We start from the raw sequence: 23,719 nt of genomic DNA on the forward strand, positions 1-23,719 counted from the left end.
AATCAAACTCATAGCACACACAGAAATAAACAAACACCCTCATTTAAAAGTTGGAATAATAAATGTTGTACGTGTTGATTTGAGATCAATTTTCTGTGCAAAAGCTTTTTGATTACTCGTGCAACACCGGGAATTCAGCTTGATTTTTGTATAGATGAAGCAAGCCGTAATCCCTCCTGGTAGTTAGGCATGACTCTAACTGTGTACATGTGTTATTAGCAACTAGTCATCTTACAATGAGGCTCACGTCAAAATGCATTCTTTGTTCTTATAAAAATATGTTTATTGGGTATGCTGCAGCAATTACATTCATATTTTCTGTGTTTGCTCTTTATCACCAGCATGCAGAATTTGGAGTGAGTTTGTTGCAGGGGTAGTGCCCTCATACAATAGTTATCAACTAAGTGTAGTGCCTCATACAATAGTTATCAACTAAGTGTAGTGCTTCATACAATAGTTATCAACTAAGTGTAGTGCCTCATACAATAGTTATGGACTAAGAGTAGTGCCTCATACAATAGTTATCGACTAAGAGTAGTGCCTCATACAATAGTTTTCAACTTACTGTAGTGCCTCATACAATGGTTATCGGCTAACTGTAGTGCCCTCAACTATGTTTGCAACATTATTGTGTGCAGAGTTAATAAATACACAAAATAATTTTATTTTTCCTGCTTCTGGGGGCATCAGAAGCCATCCCAAGAATATATGCATGCACAGTATGTACCCAATGAGACAAGATATGACTCAGTATTGGAATAAACACATGTTGCAGGTACTTTTGTGTGAATGATGTATTTACGCTGCAAATACCTCTCATGCATACTGGTCAGATAGAGATGATTCTGATGAAGGTTGTGAAGATAAACAACTCTAGTAAAACTACTTCAACTTACAGAGTCAACAGACAGACTACACTCTATGAGGTATCAATGTATTATTAGTAATCAATGGGTTGCTACCATCTCCCTCGCTTTCAGCTCAACATGTTATCTGTATATCTCTTCTTTATGAGCTGTTCTCATATATTGTATCTCTTATAAATTCTATAAGGTGTGTGAAGGTATCTACATGTAAGTTATATTGATGGATCTTAAATACCTACACATGTTTACAATTGCCAATAAGGGGCAATTTTTTTCTGATAAAACTAACGCACTATCTTGATGCTCTTTTAAAATGCTGACACCAAGCAGTTTTATGTATGGTTATAGGTGTGTATTTAGTAAAAAAGGATGTGATTGATATGTTTTCATCTCTCTACATGTATATCAGCTGAATGTTCAAAGTTTCTCCCTTTTTGCTTCTGTTATATTCAAACATACAGAATAATAAATACCACCGGCAGACCTTAATTCTTAGTTGATTCTGCAGCCTTTCCAGTTGAGGTTTATAATTAGAGTCTGCATTTGTTCTAAAAGTTTATCGCTTCATTATTTGGTGAGCATATGCAAGGTCTTGCAGAGTTGTCTGCCCACAAATGGATTCATCATTATATAGCACTTCTCTCTGTCATACTTCCTTTAACGCGCCCTCTATGTTATTCTTGACAACTTTTAGTAAGCCTTTAAATCATTGCTTATGCAAAGAGAAGGTAGGAACAACACTTTTACATTTGCCATGAGCATTAGTTTGGGCTGCTAGATTCATCCATAATGGAGACGCATCTGTGCTATGTCGCTATACCATGTTTTAGGGGCCCTCCGTGCACAGTTATATACCTTCTGGTGTGCTACATCGTCGTAGTCCAAAAATTGGCCCTTCTTTTAGAGCCACAAGGGACAATCTGATCAACCTACTGAAACCCTTTGTAGAGCACAACTGGTGAGTATTATATACATATAGCTCTCGCCTTACAGCTGTAACTTGCCTACTATTTCTTTATTAGAGCTTCATGATATGCTGATTTACTTGTTTGGTGGCGATGTTTAAGGTAGACGATGTAAAAATCATCACCATTTAAAGAGATATACCCAATCATATAAACGATATAATCATGTGGTGATTTATCTCACACCTGATGATATTCAGACTGAGTGATACTGGAACTAAAACTCACAGGCCTTTTAGTCCTATAATATGCTCATTCCATGCTCTTCCATGCACACACACACGCATTCATCAAACAAATGTTTCTAATTATCACAAACACAAAACTTTTTTCAAGTTAAATGTACAAATAAATATTAACAAAAATTTACACATTTTTACCTAATAATTTGCAATATTGAATCGTTTGGTGATTTTTGAAAATCTTTAAGTTCTACTCTTTATTCAGGCACATCTCTGAGTGATACTGTAGTAATAATTTCATTGTTGTCTCCTTAAGGAGATACATGTAGTTTCTGAACTTGATCCATGGTTTAATCTTTTATTTAAACCATAGCTGTCACGACCTACTTTTATCGTATTTACTAGGTAAATCAGACACGCTGATTCTGATTTTGTACTCAAAATAAAGATTAGTCCACTAACCTTCAAAGTCATTTGGGCTTTTTTAAAGCGTTTCAATATCCGTTTCGAAAACAACACAATCGGCATTACAAGCTCCGCCCATAAATATGTGACGAAACCTAGCTTTTTCAGAAACGGAAGTTAGGAATGTTTAGTCCGATTTAGAATAATAGAGATGGGTGTCTTAAAACCCATTATTATCTAAATCCAGCCTGTAAAATAATTTCAGTTTTTTATGAAAGGGATATAAACTATTTAAAATTGCTTGCAGCTTGTTACATGACGTTTAAATGGGCTGGACGCCGAGAAAAATTAGCTCAAAAAGTGCGGTTTTATCACGAGCTAGCGTTGTTATCGCGCTTTTTAAATATGCAATGCTAAATAGCTTATCTACCTTTCAGAAAAGACTGATATTATTTTTAAGGCTGAATTTAGATATTAATGGATTTTAAAACACCCATCTCTATTATTCTAAATCAGTCTAAACATCTCTACGTAACTTCTGTTGCTAAAAAGCTAGGTTACGTCACGTATTTATGGGCGTAGCTTGTTATGCCGATCGTGTTGTTTTCGAGACCGATATTAAAACGCTGTAAAAAATCCTTCATTAGTCTGAAAGTTAGTGGCCTAATCTTTATTTTGATTACAAAATCGGATACAGCGTGTCTGATTTACCTAGCAAATACAATAAAAGTTGTTCGTGACAGTTAGGGTTTAAAGATGAACTTACACAGGGTTTTAGTAGATTATGTCAGAAGGTATTGATATGTTTCTATCATTTGGGATTGTTTTTGATATTTGAGGTGAACTGACTGCCAGAATGTTTCTAGATTAAAATCGACAAAAATTTATCGTTATTAAAAATTCCGAGGAATAATACATGCGAAATGACGGGACTAGCTATCGTTGCGGTAGCTGATATCGGCTATTGCTTTCAGTTTCCGGTGTTGCATTTCTCTATTCTGTTGGTCTCTTTGCCACTATAGACACCATAATCGCCCTTCCGCTTGATCTGAATGGTTCAACCCTGATCAAGTTTTATCAATTTTAATCTTTAAACATCCTGGCAGTCGGATCTTCTCAAACATCAAAAACAATTGCAAAGGATAAAAAATACCGATAATTTTTATAAAATTTACTAAAAGTTTGTACGAGTTTAGCTCTAAGCGGTAGCTTGTATCTTTAGATGAAAAAGGATAGCAGTGAGTCGATAGCCTTAGGTCATGATTAGCCTTAGATCATGCCTAACAATACTGTGTGTCACATTGCTTACCTATTTCTGCCATGTAAAAATTGTAGTACATTGGAGCAATGTGCTAGATTGTGTAGCACCCCAACTTCCACTAACACAACATATCTGTACATCAACCAGTCCCCTTATGGTTATATTGTATCACACTTCACCCTGATAGACTTTGTGTCACACTTCACCTTTGATAGACTCTGTATTACACCTCACCCCTGATAGACTCTGTATCACATTTCACCCCTGATAGACTCTATCACATTTCACCCCTAATAAACTCTGTATCACATTTCACCCCTGATAGACTCTGTATCACACCTCACCCCTATTAGACTCTGTATTACATCTCACCCCTGATAGACTCTGTATCACACCTCACCCCTGTTAGACTCTGTATTACATCTCACCCCTGATAGACTCTGTATCACATTTCACCCCTGATAGGCTCTGTATCACACCTCACCCCTATTAGACTCTGTATTACATCTCACCCCTGATAGACGCTGTATTACACCTCACTCCTGTTAGACTCTGTATTACAGCTCACCCCTGATAGACTCTGTATTACATTTCACCCCTGATAGACTCTGTATCACACCTCACCCCTATTAGACTCTGTATTACATCTCACCCCTGATAGACGCTGTATTACACCTCATCCCTGTTAGACTCTGTATTACATCTCACCCCTGATAGACTCTGTATCACATCTCACCCCTGATAGACTCTGTATCACATTTCACCCTGATAGATTCTGTATTACATCTCACCCCTGATAGACTCTGTATTACATCTCACCCCTGATAGACTCTGTATTACATCTCACCCCTGATAGACTCTGTATCATATTTCACCCCTGATAGACTCTGTATCACATCTCACTCCTGATAGACTCTGTATCACACTTCACCTCTGATAGACTCTGTATCACATCTCAGCATAATTTACTGCTGCTAAGCACAATGTGCGCATTTTGCCCTGTTTTTCATATTTTTGGCCTAATAGTTTGCTTATGCCAGCTTAAAACGTTGCTTGTATGAGCAGGCGGCATTAATTGTCATTTTTTGGCTTCATTCCATGTCAGTTTGTTCAAGGCTGGTGCTCTCAGTCTAGCATTGCTCTCTCAGATTACCTTTATTTTATAAATTACTGCATAGAGTCAATAGAGGAACTGCATACATTTAATGTCAATTTATGTTCTGTGGTACTTTGATAGAGCAACTCTAGTGGTCTGCCTTTTGCAAATTTAAGTATCCAACATTAAGGGGAAGACAGTTGGGCTGTACGAAGCTCACTCACACTTATCCGGTCAATAGCGCCTAATAAAATGCTCAAAAACCTTTTAGGTTACCAAATCCTTTTCCATTCATACTGCTGTCAGGCTTGGAAGGTTCTGGAAGATCATTGATCATCAGGCAGATAAGCAGCCTTTTGCAGTGCAACTATGTAGAGGTAAGTCAATCGGGCAGGCGCTACCCTAAGGCTTTTTCCGGTTGCATCACAAATTAGCGTTTATGTTACCAGTTGTTATTTTATGTCTGCACGGGAGTTACTGTTTCATGGGTTAATCCATCCAATTTCCATAGCTACACATCATAGCTCATCCTAATTCTGTATTTGTCTAGGTCATTTCCTATTATGCTATAAATACTAGTTAATTAACATATGCTTTGTGAAGGCTACTAGCATTTTCACCTGGAGTTGTCCTGGTGATGGATGTAGTTATAATCATCTCATTCTTTGTCTAGTTATAGTGATAAAGTTTTAGCAATGAATATATGCCTGCGCACATAACCATAAGGCTAAACTGTTCTTATCACACCCATCGCTCTTACTGTGTTCTGTATATCCTTTTCACAATTGCACCCGCTAAACGTTCACTTTTTATTCTTAATTAATACAGTGCCCCCTCGGGTTATGATGCCCCTGTTAGATGATTTTTCGCCTTATGACGTGGATTCGATGTTTTGTCATCAAACAAGGACGAAAACTTTTTCGACCTTTTTCTGCCATACCAACTTTTTTCTGTCATTTCAACAAAAAGTTGTCACGAAATTAAAATTTGGCAGTCGGTGTGCTGATTACATTAAAATAACGAAGATGCCGATATGCTGTTCACCAAAATCCCTTTCACAACGCCTGGAAGAGCTCCGATTCTCGCTCTCTATTTCAGTTCAGCGTTATTCATTGTAATTATAGTGAAAATGAAACCGGAAACAGATAGGTGATTAAATCTTAGCGGAGGACAAAGTTGAAGTTTAGTAAAGTAAAATACATACTAAAACTTAGCTATAAGCATGTGTTCAGTAAGCTAAATTCGTTTAAGTTAAAATTCAACGTTTATGTTATATGTCTGTCTTGAAGGTAAGAACTTCCAAAGGTATGTACTGCACATAAATAGTACATTGATGTTACATTTTATTGCTGATCATAACCACTAGATTACACTAAAGTTACTGTAGGTAACTATACTTACTAAGGTTTACATAGGTACATATATAAAATTTTGATGATTTTTACCATGTAGTGTTTGCATTAGATTAAAGATTATTATAGATTTTAGATTATTATTAAATTACTATAGGTTTCTATACCCCTCTATGCGACATTTTGGCCTTGAGGTGCGAACACAGGAACGAATTAAAATCGTATGGCAATGATCTACACGTGTATTAATTAATATTACCTTTTGTGTCTGTTTTTTTTAAATTTTTTAAAAGCTAACTTTTTTACCATTGCCTAATTTTTTAATTTGCAATTTTGAAACGTGCCATTTCAATTTCAAATGTGCCGTTACACTCCTACTGCTGGTTTTTTCTAAGATTCGATCGCTAAATTTGTAAAGGCTAAATACTTTTCCCATGGACTAATGTATAATCTCAACTAGGAGTAGCCTCCACATTCTGTCTCCGTTCGGTCAGACAAAGTACCAGACAAAGACAGTCTGATATTTAATTTTTATCGAGAGGTACCAGTATCGTCGTATTCAAAGTTTTGATGGATAGCTTCTGCTGCAGAAGTAAACATTTTATACACACACTTCTATGCACTAATTGTTATTATTAATTCAACATATTCATGATTTTTATTTTGTTTTCTCAGTTTGTATTAATCATATCATTACCAAATCATTTTTTATTGTAATCGTAGCAGAACAGACTTTATTTAGCCATTGCTAAATATTTCACACTTACATGTAAATATCTTTACAGTTGTTTTATTTTTTTCTCTTAATTTATTTGAACTGCACAAAACACTTTTTTCATGGTATGCAGTTTGAAAGTGAGAATGTTAACTGTTGTTCTATGTTAAATAAAAATAAGTATTCTGTGCAAAGACTTTATTACCCATGCAATGCCGGGCATTCAGTATATTACTAGTATGTATATTACTATGCATCTTTCCTCTGTGCGCTCACTTACACAAATGAAACTGTAGATATTTAAGTAAAGGCAAACATAGATCGTGTACAACCTCTTCCAGGAAACTACTTACTCTAATTTAATCAGGCCTCTCTCCGGGGATCTACTGACCCATTTTTGGACCCTTTTATACTGTAATCTATATATAAAATATAAGATAACTAGAATTTGCTTCCTCAAAAAATTTTTGTGAGATCTATTTGTATTCTTTTACTTAAATATCTGCAGTTTCATTTCTATAAGCGAACAGACAAACAGAAACTTAGACAAACTTAGTGTCTTATCTATAGAAAGATTTTTGATGTAGTATGACTGATTGTACAGATAGGGGCTGCAGTATATATTGACCAATTTTTCGTATATCTAAAACCGCAGAATTTTCTTGTCTACATGAATATATAGTAAAAATTTAGTAGAGATCAAATAGTCATTCACTTTCTGCTCTGCTCAAGACTTCTCTAGCATCCTCCCAGCAGTTATAGCACAGCGTTTACCATTTTACTCAGTCACCTTTCGTCATCACTTTAAAATTGCCAGTCACTTGCCTTTTGGTATCTGTAGAACTGTTTATCCCCTATCTTATAATATTCATGTGTAATTTGTTAGTAGTGTATAGCAGCTGTGGCTAGTCAGTTTGAGAGATGGTAGTAAATGATAGCATATTCTGTTAGTACTATCAGCTCATACAAATATTATCTTTAAGTGGTTGACTATTACTAATATGTCATTGATAATGGCTCACCACAGATCTTTAAGTCACTATTTGTGGAAATCTTACAAGTTGAAGAAATCATGTGAATGACATTAGGATATAATAAGGTCGATCTTTTGATAGTGATTACAAATGATGATGTAACAGAGTTGTTGTTAAAGCTGCCTTGTAAATTAGATATTAGTGCCTGCACCATTTTTGCTTTCCTGCATTGAGCAGCCAAGTAGTGGTATGGGCCAGATGCCTGCTCGTTGCAGGAACATTCTAAAAAAACATTCTTCTCGTGTGGCACTCTGAGAGTGTCTCGTACCAATCTGACACCACCTTATATCTATGGTAATAGCCCATTAGCAGTCTGTAGTGGTGGCGTGTAATAGTAATGGCGGATGGGGTCTGCTATTGTAGTTTTAAAATAACTGTGATATGGTTTCATCTCCCATTTTCAGGTAAATTGTGTAAATCTTGTAACAGACACGGCCAATTCTACTGAGAATCGTATAAAAGAGGTACTTACACAGGCACAGTTGGTTTCGCCGGCCATTCTCTCGTTTAGGAATATTGATGTCCTGACGAAAGAGGAGCCAATGAACATGGAGAGTGAGTCATTACATATAGCTTTTGTCTCTTTGTGCAGTACCTGAGGTACCTTCATGTCTGTCATATTCTATCCACTTCTACCATTCATTCCTTTGTGTAGTTTTTGTCACAGCGAGGTGGTAAATCTGGTGCTGGAGCACAAGTAAAAAAAATGACAGCGTTAAGAACAATGTAGTTATATTTTGGCATTGCAGTGGTAGACACGCAACTAATTCAAACGTATTCAGTATCACTTTGTCATGAATGGCTCTAGTGTCATAAATTGTGTTTTAAAATTGAAAACTGAAAAATTGTAAGCGGTGTGGCAAACGTAAAAGACGTTCTTACAATAAAGTTGAAAAAATTAATTTTTAGATGTTATTAAGTGTTAAAACAAAGATCATTATGTAGGAATGTCAAAAGCAATTGTTTTGTGTGTTTTTTGTCTCTGGTTTTATTCTGCCACTAGACCAGTATGTGCATATTCGTGTGAGATTTCTCCAGCATGGGCCAGCCTTGCCATCCCAATTCTTGCTCTTAAAGGTGCCATGGGACTTTCATGATACATGAACTTTACCTTTTTTGTGCATTTGATTTTTGTGCTTTGGACTCCTCGGTAATTCTCAACTCATGCTCAACTAAGGCTTATGAAATGTGGCTATCTGCAACCTTCTGTATATTTGTTCTTCAAACAAAGAACAATGTTAATTATATAGATTTGTGGGAACAGTGAATTTTCATAAAATTGATTGGCTTCTATGCTCACCTATCCACTCCACTGCTGTGTTGTAGACCCACGAATAGCTCAGTATTTTTATAAACAGCTGCGGGATACCCTTAGTGCCTCCAACTACCCATTGCTGGTGTTTGGCACCTGCCACAAGCTCAAGTCTGTCAGTGAGACCATAAGAGAGACAGCGCTGCATGAGGTCACGATAGAGGTAAGTCTTGCAGTATTTTCATTAAGACTCTCTAGTCTCTATTCAGTTGTCCTTTGTTGTGTTTCTGTATGAAGGTGCTGGTTGTAGTCATAGATGTTCTCATACACCTGAGTGGGCTGGGTTCATCGAACCTCACAGTGCAGAGTTGTAAAGTCCCTGGAAAGCCCATTGTAACATATATGTAATATGAACATTGTACCTTTAAATAAGGAATCGACAACACTTTCCATCAGCTTATGCTTTCATAAAGCTCCATGTGCTAGTTATACAACAAACTTACTGCTATCTGATGGGACAATAACTTCCCATAATCCTATATCAAAAAAGCAACCTGGCTTCATGGACAATAGAGCAGCTTCTTCTTTACCCACAAAACTGTACATTAGGTGAGTACCGAATTGACAATAGTTAGCGATTTTATATTGAACTGATACAAATACACCTAAAATGGCAATTTTTGTAAATAATTACTTTGCTGAACATGTTGTAATGGAACTGTTATACCTTGTTACACCGGTGAAGCAATGGGTTTTAGTGGTGGCAGTTTTGACTAGCGTTGCCAAATGCTTTTGTTTTAGTTATAACAAACTTAACACATATCTTTGTTCATCACAAGGCCTTGATATTTTGGAAAATATTGATTGTGATCAGAGTGAGGATGGTGGAGAAGATAACAATGAAATTGATGAAGACTTCAAACCAGGTGAACTGGATGAAGAGGTGGGTCCGAAGCTTACTAGTTCATTAGCTTCAATTTAGTTTCCTGCAGTTTCTTTTACTCAGGTAAAGCAGTACTACATTGGCAAGTACAGTGGCAAAGCTTTGTAATAGTTGTCAGGCTACATTATCTTTAGTAATATATCGCTCTCATGTTTTAGGAAGATTCAGACTGTGGTGATGATATACCTCTTGCTAAAATGATGATAACATCTACTGCTGAGAACATGAAAACCCCAGTGTTTACTTGGGTCCACGCGAAGTTCAACCCTCTAGATAGTCAATTTACCGGAACCAGAATTGCTGCTCGCGATAGCCAAAACAACTGAAACGTCCCTTGATTACTTTCGAAGGTTGTGCGAGTGAAGAAATGGTTGAAAACAGTGAATGAAACAAATGCGTACAGTGTCCAGAAGAATGGAGTTTCATTCAATACTACATCTAAACAAGAAATTGAGCAAGGGCTAGGCATGTACATGTACTTTCAAACGGGCCTGGTTCGCATGGATGAAGTTCAAAAATATTGGGCTGTAGACACTCAGTATGATCCTTGGACTATTGTAATGAGTCGCAACAGGTTTCAGCAAGTTTTTCAAGCTTTTTACTTTGCGGTAAACATGGCTGTGTGATTCTACCAAAGGAAAGATAGGTTGTGGAAGCTAAGGTCATGGTTAAATAAGATGCATAAAACTGTCTCAAGTTCACTTCCTCTGAGCACGGCAGCTTTGATGAGATGTGAGCTTACAGAGAGAAAACTACATGTAGCGCAATACGGTAATATATCATAGGCAAGCTTCATCCTTCAAGGTTCAATATTTAGGGTCAAGCGGATCTAGCTGGGTTGCTATATGACTTCGATGTTTACCAAGGAGGCAGTTATACAAGAACCACGCTTGGGCAAGGAGGGAATGTTGTGATGATGCTTACTTCAACGCGGGAACCTAGCAAGAATTACAAGATATAAACCGACAACTTATTCACGAGCTCACTATTTATTGATGGTCGAGCTAAAGAAAAAATGCATGTTTCACACACGGGCAGTGAGCCAGAACCAAGTGGGAAACTGCGATTTCAAATTTGAAAAAAATCTTAGAAAACAAGGCCACGGAGCTAGTGAAAAAATAGTTGACAGAACACACAACATGGGCACTGTACGCTGGTTTGAAAACCGTGCCATCACTATGGGCGCTGTACAATGGTTTGATAACCGTTTTGTCACTATGACCGCTGTACGCTGGTTTGATAACCGTGTCGTCACTATGCTCTCCACTCTGACTGGCTGTGAACAAGTTGTCTATCTAAACATGAACAAAACTGCTAAACAACAAAAAGATGTTACTATGCCATCAGTTATAGGTGACGGTAACAATTCTGCTCGATTTTTACGTGCCCGAGTACAGGTACAAAATGCGATCTAGTGGTTGGTATATGTACATATTTTGGCACTTTGTCAACGTCGCTTTAGTAAATGCATGGAACTTGTTTCGTAGAGAGCAATCACTATTGAAACTGTCACAAGATTATCTTCTTTAGCGTCTCTTCTTGTCCACACTTGCAAACAGTCTAGTGCAAGTTGTTACACAACATAAAAGGGGTCCGCCCTCAGAAGTATCCTTCAATAGCCTGCACTAACTCCAGAATCGCAACCTAACCTTCCTATGACACCAGACATGATAACCATGATCACTGGCCACTAAAAGACAGTTAGAGAAAAGAGAAGTAAGCTCTGCTCTATCAATCTCACTAATACCAATTGCTACAAGTGTGCAGTGAGGCTGTGCTTCACGGAATGGAAGAATTGTTTTTTCACCACAGAAGAATTGTTGTTTTGTGCTTGTAACACTGTCACAACGAGAAATATTTTTGTTTGTTCCATTATTTCATTATGAGTCAAGTTTTGTATAAAGATCATCGATATGTTCAATAAAGGCTAGTAAAACCTTTTGCTACATGTTTGTAATGCTGACATGTAGAGACCTAATGACCCAATGTTACATATACATTACATGACTAATTTGCACCAAAATATACAAACTGGAAAAATAATAAATGAATCTCTACTAAAAGGTCTAAACTATCAGCCTACAACAAAAACAATATGCTGATGTTTTTTTTTTGTATTTGGGGTTTCCAAGGTTAGAGTCCCTACTCGGTCTTGAGCTTTGTATGCTCAACTTTGTTGCTTAGGCTTGTCACTTTTCATCAACATCAATGATTAGCTCAAGTTGAACTTTGTGTCTTGAATACATAATTGGTTGCTGCTTCATTAGGAAATGTCATTACATGGCTGCTCAAATTCAACGGATGGTTTGTCTTCGTTCAATATTTTGCTACTTTTTTTGCATACATTTTTTTCAAATGCATTTGTTGCTTTATTTGAAAATTTTCATATTGAAGATTTGTAAATGACTGTTTCTGTCAGTGCTAGTACAAGCTAGCAGTAGAGAAATGAGTAATAGCGCATACATTACTGTAGCCTGTCTTGACAAACTGTTGTTTTTGCGGAGTTGTTCCCCGTCGAGCGGGCGAGCAACACAACAGCTTGTCACAAGACGTACTGCATCTGATGCATCAGCTGCACTTATAGGGAGTTGTTCTCCTCCGTCTTTGTGGCTTGGTTGCGATGCTATGTCGGTCGCTCCATTGGTAATCATACCGGATTTCGCGTAAAAATTTATGTAGAAAATAATAATATTACAACGTTTAACCAGCGACCAGTCTCTGCGGTAAACTTTAGTAGAACTTGAGAACTTAGGCAACAACAGCGACTAAACATGTCGTCATCTGTGCGCTCAGTCAGTTTAATTTCTATTTCTGTATCAGTCAGTTTTATTTGTTCTTATGTATTTTATTTTCAATTTATTTTATTCTCAAGTTCTACTAAAGTTTACAACAGAGTTGTAAATAACCAACAGTCTTTGGTTAAACGTTGTAATCTTTTTTTCTAGATAAATTTTGGCGCGAAATCAGTTAGGATTACCAATGGAGCGACCGATATAACATCGCAACCAAGCTGCATAGACGGATGAGAACAATTCTCTATAAGTGCAGCTGATGCATCAGGTGCAGTACGTCTTATGACAAGCTGTTGTGTTGCTCGCCCGCTCAACGGGGGACAACTTCGCAAGAAAAACAGTTTGTCAAGACAGGCTATCATTACTGTAGCGGTGTAAATATATGCTCATTTCTGAGCTTTAGTAATTTTATATTAGTGCATCCAATCTCTAGCTGAGTCTTCTGCAAGTAGATCTAGTAACCCTTCTGTATTACTCTATGAGTAACAAAGAAGGGTTGCTATTTGTCTAGCTATTTGTAATTTTAATTACATGAATTTGGTTGATCTGATAACATTGACTTAGCTTTGTCTTTCTACACAGATGCACAAGGCCTCGTTTAGGTTTTTTATTCCATTTGGTTTATGCAGTCTCTTGCACATGTGCATGTAATGCTTCAATGAGTTGTTATCCCTTTTCGCAACTTGTAAGACCATATGGTCTGGCTGCTGGCCATCGTCCAACTATTACCAACTTTTATTCAACAGAGCCCAGGTGTATTGGAGCGATTAAACATGCTAGAAGAACTTGCTGCTCATTTCGATTTCCATTCAGATGTATCTCTCAAGTATCTGGCTGAGCATACTGCTGTGAGTTATTCGCTCTACCTTTGTTTGCCTGTGTTTTTTTAATTCAATGTTTTACAGCTAGGCATTGGTCTTGTATACCTATCTCCAATATAATACTATTGTATATACAATAGCATCAATTTGTACATACCTGCTTTTAGGATATATGTATGTACCATACTTTTCGGACTATAAACCGCACCCCTATATAAGCCGCATCTGCTTTATTTTCCAAAAAACGATAATAAAACAATACATAGTCCGCACCTTTGTATAGGCCGCAGAACTCAGGGCGGTGCTTTTTAACGCGGCCGCAATTTTGCTGTTTAAAACGAAACAGTGCCGTTAGGCACTGTTTCGTATTAACTGACGCTTTTTAATCTAGTGTCTAGCGGAACAGTACCGTTAGGCATTGTTTCGTAGTTTCTTTCACCGCTAGAGGCGCACTAACCGGAGATTTTGGTTAATGCGCCCTAGCAATGAAAGAAAAAGCCACAGAATAGCCGCACCCTTATATAAGCCGCATGGCTCAAATCGTCAGAAAAAAGTAGTGGCTAATAGTCCGAAAAGTACGGTATGTATATTTTACATACAGATATTTATTATGGAATGTGTTAGAATAGGTACACAGGCCCTGGAGTACAGTAAATTGAGAATAAATCTTATTCGCTTCTCTCAACTCTTTACCAGCTTTCATATGATTTAACAGTCTCATATCAGAATTCATTGCTAATGCAGCTGTAAGATGTTCCTTATGCTTTCTGCCTTTTTCAGGGTTTTCTCTATGGAGACTTGAAAGCCTTGATGGAGCATGCTCGGAGGAACTCTATGGCCCGAGCGTATTCCCTTTGGTAAATATCTCTTCTCTTCGAACTATCTCTCTTTTAAAGGTTGACTTGCAACAAAATTCACATTACAGTTATTTGGTATCATAAGATTCACCATGTCTTACTCTGTTGTGTTGTAGGTGCCAAATATGTGGAAATGTGATTACAAGCTCTTAAAAGCTCAAAAATGAACAGTTAATCGCAGCCATCATGAGACCGCTGTAGTTTGGATTCTCTTTCCAAAACGGCTCAAATGTGACGTAGCTGTGGTAGATGGTTTCTGTTTACACTTTCATGCAATCTTATTCGTCGAAATATTTTCACAAATATACTTTACGCATTCAATAAAACTATGTCTATAGTTCTTACGCGTCAGTTTTACCGTCATCGTAATGCTGTCACTTTTAGCCGTGATACCTTATGACTTACCGTAAAAATTCATTGAACATTTTAATCTTACCTCGAAGGAGTAAATATTATTGTCTGATAATCATGACAAGCCTGTTGGTCACCTGTGATAATCGAAAGTGCTGCAAAAATTATTTGCGAAGTATTGGGTCACATGATGGTCACAAGGAAGCATAGATCACGACTTGGCAATTAGACCAGGCCGAAACAAAACTGTAAAGTAGCGAGCATCTATATTTGTACGGGGTCTTCGGTAAAACCCGAAGTGTTTGTCATAAACTAGTGCTACGATAAGTTTTATATTGAGCTTTGTATTGGCCTTTCAATTCACGTGAGAACATACGTGACAAGACGATAACCAAATTTCGTGGTTACGTCATCGAAATATAGAGATTCTAATCTACGGCGGCTTTCCGTTTTTGAGCTTTTAAGAGCTTGTAATCACATTTCCTCATATTTGGCACCTACAACATAACAGAGTAAGACATGGTGAATCTTTTGATACCAAATAACTGTAATGTGAATTTTGTTGCAAGTCAACCTTTAAAGTCCAATAAGGGAAGAAGACAACATCCAGGGTCCACTTCTCCAATTCATCCATTGCATTTGCAGCAATCAGACTTGTATTCAATGGACCACTGGAAGGAGGTTCACACTAATTTCAACTTGCTACCATTAGAAAGCTTATCAGCCAATCAAAAGCTTCAAATTCCTTTATTTTTTGTATCTTGTGTCTCTCTGTGTTAGAATAGTTTTCATTGTCTGTACAATGTGTACAGTTCTCATTGTCAGTATGGTGTATACAGTTCTCATTGTCTGTATGATGTGTACAGTTATCATTGTCTGTATGATGTATACAGTTCTCATTGTCTGTATGATGTGTACAGTTATCATTGTCTGTATGATCTATACAGTTCTTCTTGTCCATACAATGTGTACAGTTAACATATCTGTATGATGTATACAGTTCTTCGTGTCTGTATGATGTATACAGTCCTCCTTGTCTTTATGATGTGTACAACTATCATATCTATATGGTGTATACAGCCCTCATAGTTTGTATGTTGTATACAATTCTGATACTGGACTGTACTCATAGGTCTGTAAGTGTCGGTCTGCATCTTGTTTGCTATTTCTATTCAGTAAGAAGGAGTTGGGCTATATCTGTGAGGAGAGCATAGACTATGCTGGGATTCTGACCAATAGGCAAGACTTCCAGAAGGGACTAGAGACCATACAATCTTTACAATCATTAGACTTAGGGGCACCAAAGGTACGGTTAAGGTTGTTAGGCTCCTGCCTTTTTTGCCCACAATTGTTGAATGACTTATAAATTTTCACTTGTACTCTTCTTGTATTATCCTCATTTTTCAGTTTTTTGTACTACTGACCACATGTTATACACTGTAATGCTTTGTTCTACTGACCACATGTTATACACTAGTGCTGGGCACGGGTACTTCTTGGCCAAAGAGTTTAGACTCCGCCCCCCCCTTTCGTTCCAGTTGTTCAAGTATCGGGCAGCTGGTCGTGCTCAGCACGAGTACTTCTTGGCCAATGGGTTTTTCGGGTATCGGGTTTGTTGATACAGGTTTTACGTCTAAAATTTCCAAACATCAAACATATTTTAAAATTTACAATGCAATTATAATTCTATTCAATTTGTTTTCTTACTATTTTCTATCAACCGATATTTGTGCTCGCAGCCTCAACCCTTTGTAGTTTGAACCCTAAATGTCGGTTTTCCGGCATTGCGTAGGATTTGTCAGAATCTCTATCAGCCGGAGTTCCGGCATTCGCATGGCTTTGTTTACAAAAGCCGGTTGTAAGTAACAGCGTGAACCAATAAAGTTAATTTTTGTGCAAGATATTAGACCAGAAGTTTCACTTCCATTTGTAAGTTTTCAATCATCTCTACCTACTTCCTACGTTGTAATAACAAATTTTATTTGAACGATATCACGAAAAAATCGATACGACTCGTTTGTTGGTAGGTCATAAATGATTGTGATGCAAATAAAGAATTTTATAATACTAATTATAATTTTCCAGTATATTTTGAGTCATAAAATAATTATAAACATGTGCTCAATGGATATGATGCTACTATAAATGTTTTTACAAGTTTTTTAAAATCGTACAAAACTTTATTATATTTTTAGTCCGAATAATGGTGAAGTATTGTCTTTTTTCTGTTTGCTGACATTTGCTGTGGGTTGCCTGACTTTTTTACTAGTGTTTTACCAAATATCATTGTATTATGAGCACGTTCAGATATATATAATAAAAGTTTAAAAACTTCGGATCGTTGGACAGATTGCCCAAGGTTACTGACACGCATTGACAAAAACAGCCGGGGTTCAAAGGGTTAACAGGCAGGTTATTAAACAGTGTTTAGAGCGCCGGGCGCAAAAGACCGAGTTTTTGTTCACTCTATTCGACAGATCCGTGCACCAAAACCCGAACTCTCAAATCAAAACCCGAACCCGCAAGATCAAAATGCTCAAAATTTCTATTACCCGAGGCTCGAGAGAAGATAAACCCACAAGTTCAACGAGTTTTATCACCTGTGCCCAGCACTATTATACACTGTAATGTTTTGTTCTACTTACCACACGTTATACACTAATGCTTTGTTCTACTTACCACACGTTATACACTTCAATGCTTTGTTATACTGACCACATGTTATCTACTAATGCTTTGTTCTACTGACCACATGTTATACCTTGCAAAGCTTGGTACCCCCCTTGGTACTTTTCCCTTTCTCAACTTAAGTCCTTTTTATACCAAGGACTTTATATCTCAGGCAGCTCTCAATATGTATAGCTATACATACAATATATATATATATATATATATATATATATATATATATATATATATATATATATATATATATATATATATAATGTAAATGAGTTTTTATCAATTTTACTATATTTTTAATCAATTAATATGGTATGCTTCATTGCCAAACAGATACCAAATGTCAAGTGGTCGGATATTGGAGGGCTACAAGATGTAAAGGGTGACATACTGGATACAATACAGCTTCCTTTAAGACACCCTGAGCTCTTCATATCAGCGATGAGACGTTCTGGTACACTTCTCTCATCAATTCTTCTCTCTTGTGTATCTTAGTAGTCAAATGTTCTGTTGGTTTTTATATACAGTCAAACATGGATAACTCGCCCACGGATAGCTCGAACACATGGTTAACTCGAACGGTTTCTTTGTTCCGTTCCCACGTAATGATAAATTGCTCTAGATAACTTGACCTCAACTCTGTTAACTCGAACAGTTTTTTGCCCAACAGCTACCGAGACGGTTGTTATCGCTTTAGAAAATCACTTTATTCCAAGTCATAGAGGTAAACCTCAACTTTCCGTAAATCATAGGCGTCGTTATTACCACCGTCGGCAAAATATTTTTGTCAACGACTTTTCTAAAGGTTTGGTGAATTTTGATTTTTACCAAACATCCGCTTAGTGATCACCTTTCGGAAGCATGGAAAAGTGAGATAACCTCCGCATAAACTTCAAGAAAAATCGGCAAAATTGATCTCGGTTAAAACGCTCAAAAGAAAAAGATGTCTTTTTTTCTGAGCATTTCAACAACGATCAAGTTTTGCCAATTTTAATTTGAAAAACGTCCTGGCAATAACATCACCTCAAACAACAAAAATCTCAAGTGATAGAAAACTCTCCTATACTTTTTGATAAGAAAGCTTTAAACTTTACATTAGAAGCATTTAATTTGAAACAAGCCATTTGTGCTTTTGATTTCTATTATAGTTTGTATATGTGCATGTATCTACTAATAAATAAATAAATACATGGACTTGTGACAGCGCTCTGATAACTTGAACGCTCTGATAACTTGAAGACTTTCGCTCGGTCCCGCCAAGTTCGAGTTATCCACGTTTGACTGTATCTCCTTTCTTCTTCTCTGTACAGTTTGGCTAGTCCGATCTTTTTTTCCTCCCTTGCTAAGTAATTTAGACACATGAGGCTCTGGTATGTTCATATGATCTATTGAATTTTTTCTTCTGTGTGTACATTTTCTTTTACAGGTCGTATGGTCTGTTCATACAAAAAAGTTCATTGCAAGGCATTTTGAAATTTCTTATTTTTACCAGTTATTATTGTTATTACCTTGTTTTTTTCCAGTGAGGTTTTACTATAGTATTTCTTATACATATTGTCACTCTCTATATATGTATTCCTCATAGGCATAGAAATCTGTAAAGTATCATGTTGTTTTTTTAGGGATCCTCTTGTATGGACCACCGGGCACCGGCAAGACACTTCTGGCTAAAGCAGTAGCCACTGAGTGTGCACTCAACTTTTTTAGGTAATACCTTGGTAAACCATTGGTTCAGCACCGTATGATGGGCCACTACAGTTTTTTTGAAATAGTTAGATTGCCTTGGCTGGCAAAAGCTTTTGGCTAGTTGACAACCCTTCAGGCTGGAATCTTCTTCCATTTGTTCTCTACAGCTAAGAGTTACTTTCTCTGTAAGCAGTAAATCCAACCTCAGTTTTTTATAGGCAGCACTCGCTTACATAAACATGCACATAACACAACATGTTTGATAGCTGCAGAGCATATTCTTGCTTATTGCAGCGTAAAGGGACCTGAATTAATCAACATGTATGTTGGTCAATCAGAGGAGAACATCCGACAGGTATTTCACAAAGCTCGAAGCGCTTCTCCGTGCGTCGTCTTCTTTGATGAGCTCGATTCTCTGGCACCGAATCGAGGTCGATCAGGTGACTCAGGAGGCGTCATGGACAGGTGAGCGAGCATTCCCCTTCTTTTGCCCTAACCTAGCTTACCATGCTACTAGCTGCTAAAATGTTTTAAGCATATAACTACAAATCCTTTATTGAAATAATGACAAAGTTTTAGTTGAAGACTGCTTACAGGTATCATTCATTAGTGTCTTGCTTTTATTGCAAAGTGAAAAAATTCCTGTTATTATATAATCAACTAAAGTGCAGATTTTAGCTACCGACTATCTCTTTTAGTTTATCGATTTTTTGGGCGCTATATTGTCCTTGTTTGCACTGTTAACCTCAGTGTACGAGTTTAGTCGTCAACGGTTTTGCAGGGTTGTGTCACAATTGTTGGCAGAACTAGATGGTTTGGTGAAATCTTGTGATGTATTCGCGATTGGAGCGACGAACAGGCCTGATTTACTCGATCCCGCCTTACTCAGGCCTGGCAGGTTGGTTCACTGAATCACACATCTTCATTTTTTTGCTAGTCAATCGGTATGGCGAGATAAATACCATTATGTAGTAGTACTACTGACAGCACTCTGAAGACATCAGTTTGAATAGGTACTCTGTAGATGTCATAGAGACTTCATGGTGTTAGTGGGGAGTAGTTTTTACATTTTCAGTTAGTAATCTCTAACTAACGCTGAGCAAATCTAGTAAGCTTTGCATATAGCTTGGCAGTAATACCTTAACTAGTCCATTTGATATACGGGATGGCCACTTATATACCTCTGTTGTACTTCTTTTACTGCGTGTCTTCAATTTGTTCAGCTGGGTTGGTGAGTAAAATTCTTCTGTTAGATCAGCAGTAGCGGTAAATTGTTGATCAACATTACCTCTAATTTCATGTTGCACAGTGTCCCACTGGGCTTCATGGAAAGAGCGGTTACATTTTAAAATTAGGAAATAGTTTTCTCTATTTAGTGAGAGAATAACTCTTACTACTCCCATCCTGGGTAGCGTGTGGTTTTTTCATTTTTCTTTTTACTTGTAGGTTTGACAAGCTTGTGTATGTCGGCATAAGTTCAACCGCTAGTGAGCGGCTTACAGTACTCAAGGCAATCAGCAGAAAGTTTAACCTTGACCCCGATTGTGATCTTGAGCTTGTGAGCCAACGCTGCCCAAGTAATATGACAGGAGCAGATCTTTATGCATTGTGCGCTGATGCAATGACAAATGCTATTAAGAGGCAAATTGACTTGGTACAAGCAGGTTAGAGTTTATTGTGATAGTACCTATAGTGTGTAGGATCTCAGTCTAGCCCTAGTCTCACTCTAGCCTTAGTCCCACTCTACTCTTATTGTACTTACAATGCGTAGTATCTCACTTTAGCCCTAGTACAGCGACCTAAACAGGGTATTACACTGTTTATTTTGAAACACTAATATCTTAAGCGAACAAGTGTATTGCTTTCATGCATATACAACTATTGCATCTCCCAAACCTGTCATTAAGACTCGGTTTTTACCAAGGTTCTGGGCAGCTGATCAGGCATGTTGTCAAATAGCGCTAATGAACAGAATAATAAATGACATTATGCTAGACAGGAAGGAATGAGAATTTGACAGTTCAACCCTTTTAGTTTCTTGTTTAACCTAATGCTAACTTCTTGTTAGTATCACTTCAATGTTACCTTCTTATCCAGCACTCCACGTAGACATGTTTAGGGACATGTTGTAATGTTACCTTCTTATCCAGCACTCCACGTACACATGTTTAGGGACATGTTGTAATGTTACGTTCTTATCCAGCACTCCAGGTAGACATGGTTAGGGACGTGTTGTAATGTCGAGTTGTTTATATTTTTCATTTAGCATAGCAAATGGGACATGTTATGTCTATCGATTGCATAATACTTAAAAACATTTTTGTTAAAATTTTGTCTCCAGCAGCTACCATAGTGACGTATCTCAAACAGTTGCAATAGTAGATTTGAATATGAAACTAGGTGAAAGGTAGACCAAGGGAGACAACTCTAAATCTGGCTTTGACATGAAATGAAACACTTGTTACTGCGTAAAGTAGTGACCCATACCTTTTTAAGATCTACCTTTGTGTAATTGAATCTATATTGTGTAAAATGATCAATAGTTTTTGTAGTTTAGTCATGTTTATACGTTTAAGGTAAAAACAATTATTCTCTCATCCACATGTTGTAATAATAAGCTTTACGTCTTTTGCTAAAGCAAAACAAAGTCAATATGAACATTTACCAAAGTGACCAAAACGTAGACCCCCATTCTCTAATGTAAAAATATATCAGAAATATGGGAAGCTGAATATTGAAGAATTTCACCGGCAAAAATTTGTTTAGGTCGCTGTTTACAATTTTTCTTTTCAGTAACTGATAACACAATTTATGATATTGAAGAAAGCCATAGCCTAGGTAGTGTGATGCATATTCGTTTTCAACATGCCCAAATTCATCGTACCTTGTTGACAAGCTGAGTGATTATAGATAACTTAAGTGCTTAGGCTAAACTTTTCCATTTTTCCATTTTCACTTATCATTTATCTGCAGTTCTCAGCTTGCCTTTCTCAACTTTTTAGCAAATCTAAGATGTATGCATATTATGCATATATCATCATTAATGACATTTCAGACGCAACCTTTTTGTAACTTGGTAGGCTACAAATTCTAATCGTATACATATTAAAACTATTTGTATTTTTATAGCCTGTAGCATTCGATTAAACTTACATAGCGCTGCTCTTCTATACTCTTATTAGCATTCACTTCTGTATAATAGTGAAAATCAACCTTTATTCTAGTTGAACTGTCATACTGCTAATAACCTAATATGGTAAGCCCATGGTTGTATAAACCTGGCAGCAAAAAAGACAAAATATTGATGGAAGAAATGACTTGACTCAAGAAATAACCCTTGACCCTATCACTATGTGTCTGGCCGTCTCATTAACCTCAATTACGCAGTTACTTTTAAATTCCAAGCTGATGACGCTTGGAATAGACACTTTTGTGTAATACAAATCTCTCATGCTATATACTGGGGTGTGGATGTACTTGGTGGGCAGCTGCGCAACTCAGTCAAGTGTAGACCGTCAAATCATTTAGAAGTGTGTGTACAGAAATCTAGGTCATCACTAGCTTCTGGTTGATCCTTGTTGATTTTCTTTGATCAAGATAGACCAAGCTGAAAGCTTTGGACTGGAGTTGAAAGTTTTGTGTATTATTTCTTTAAACTCAATAGCCAAGCTTGTTATTGGGAATTTTTATTTGAACGCCATGGCACTGCATTTTCAACTCTTCTATAGTGGCGTTTTATTAAAAGCGATGTTCAAATAAAGGGTAGCACTGTCTTTTTTGACTAACTCCTCGAAACTTTGAAAAAATAAATTTAACCTGTTTGTGGGTGACACAATGCTAATGTCACCTATATTTTGTACTCTCCTTTGGGCGAAGCGACATTAATGCCATAGACCTTTTTGCTAAACTGTTTTTCATAAATGTCGAAGTAGCAGACCAGACTTAACAAGGAACGAGTAAAAGATATTAGACAGATGCAGTTATTAATCATTTTGATGGTGCCACTTTAGAGGTGGCGTTCAAATAAAGGTTTTATAGTAAATGTAACACATTATATTTTAACTTTCAGGGCATAGCATTGGGTATTGTATTTATTATATAGTGTATTTGTTAAAAGAGTTTGATGCAAACAATCGTTTATTGTGTCTGCTTCATTTTTACCAGTGGCTTCTGTTTAGTCATACACAGTGAACCTTCAAATTGGTTGATTAACAAGTTTTCCATAAAAAGTCTACTGTCTGTTAGGCTTCTGCATATTTTTATCAGTCTTTTGTTTGCAGGAAAACCAATAGAGGAGTGTAAGCTTCATGTCAAACTCTCTGACTTTCTGGAAGCTATTGAGCAGGCAACTCCTTCTCTCAGCGTAGTCGAGATTGAGCGGTATGAGCAGGTGCGTAAGCATTTTTCTAGCGGCACTCGTAAACGTAAAGAAGAGATTAAGTGAGGTTAAAAAAACATG

At 37.0% G+C, this 23,719-nt stretch overlaps 1 protein-coding gene across 1 annotated transcript in view; it reads left to right on the forward strand.

Moving 5' to 3' along the window:
* LOC137403523 (uncharacterized) overlaps positions 1–23,714 on the forward strand; it is a 40,065-nt gene extending 16,351 nt beyond the window's left edge. Inside the window, exons 6-19 of the mRNA XM_068089462.1 lie at positions 776–926; positions 1,697–1,824; positions 5,047–5,152; positions 8,281–8,431; positions 9,203–9,351; positions 13,610–13,711; positions 14,465–14,541; positions 16,069–16,198; positions 17,908–18,028; positions 19,197–19,281; positions 19,555–19,725; positions 20,042–20,158; positions 20,707–20,924; positions 23,541–23,714. Of these exons, the coding sequence (XP_067945563.1) occupies positions 776–926; positions 1,697–1,824; positions 5,047–5,152; positions 8,281–8,431; positions 9,203–9,351; positions 13,610–13,711; positions 14,465–14,541; positions 16,069–16,198; positions 17,908–18,028; positions 19,197–19,281; positions 19,555–19,725; positions 20,042–20,158; positions 20,707–20,924; positions 23,541–23,704 (1,870 nt within the window). The 3' untranslated portion in view covers positions 23,705–23,714. The remainder of the gene's footprint in view (positions 1–775; positions 927–1,696; positions 1,825–5,046; positions 5,153–8,280; positions 8,432–9,202; positions 9,352–13,609; positions 13,712–14,464; positions 14,542–16,068; positions 16,199–17,907; positions 18,029–19,196; positions 19,282–19,554; positions 19,726–20,041; positions 20,159–20,706; positions 20,925–23,540) is intronic.
* The last annotated feature ends 5 nt before the right edge of the window (positions 23,715–23,719 follow it).

Source organism: Watersipora subatra, chromosome 9 (genome assembly GCF_963576615.1).
Source record: "Watersipora subatra chromosome 9, tzWatSuba1.1, whole genome shotgun sequence".
Lineage (NCBI taxonomy): Eukaryota > Metazoa > Bryozoa > Gymnolaemata > Cheilostomatida > Watersiporidae > Watersipora > Watersipora subatra.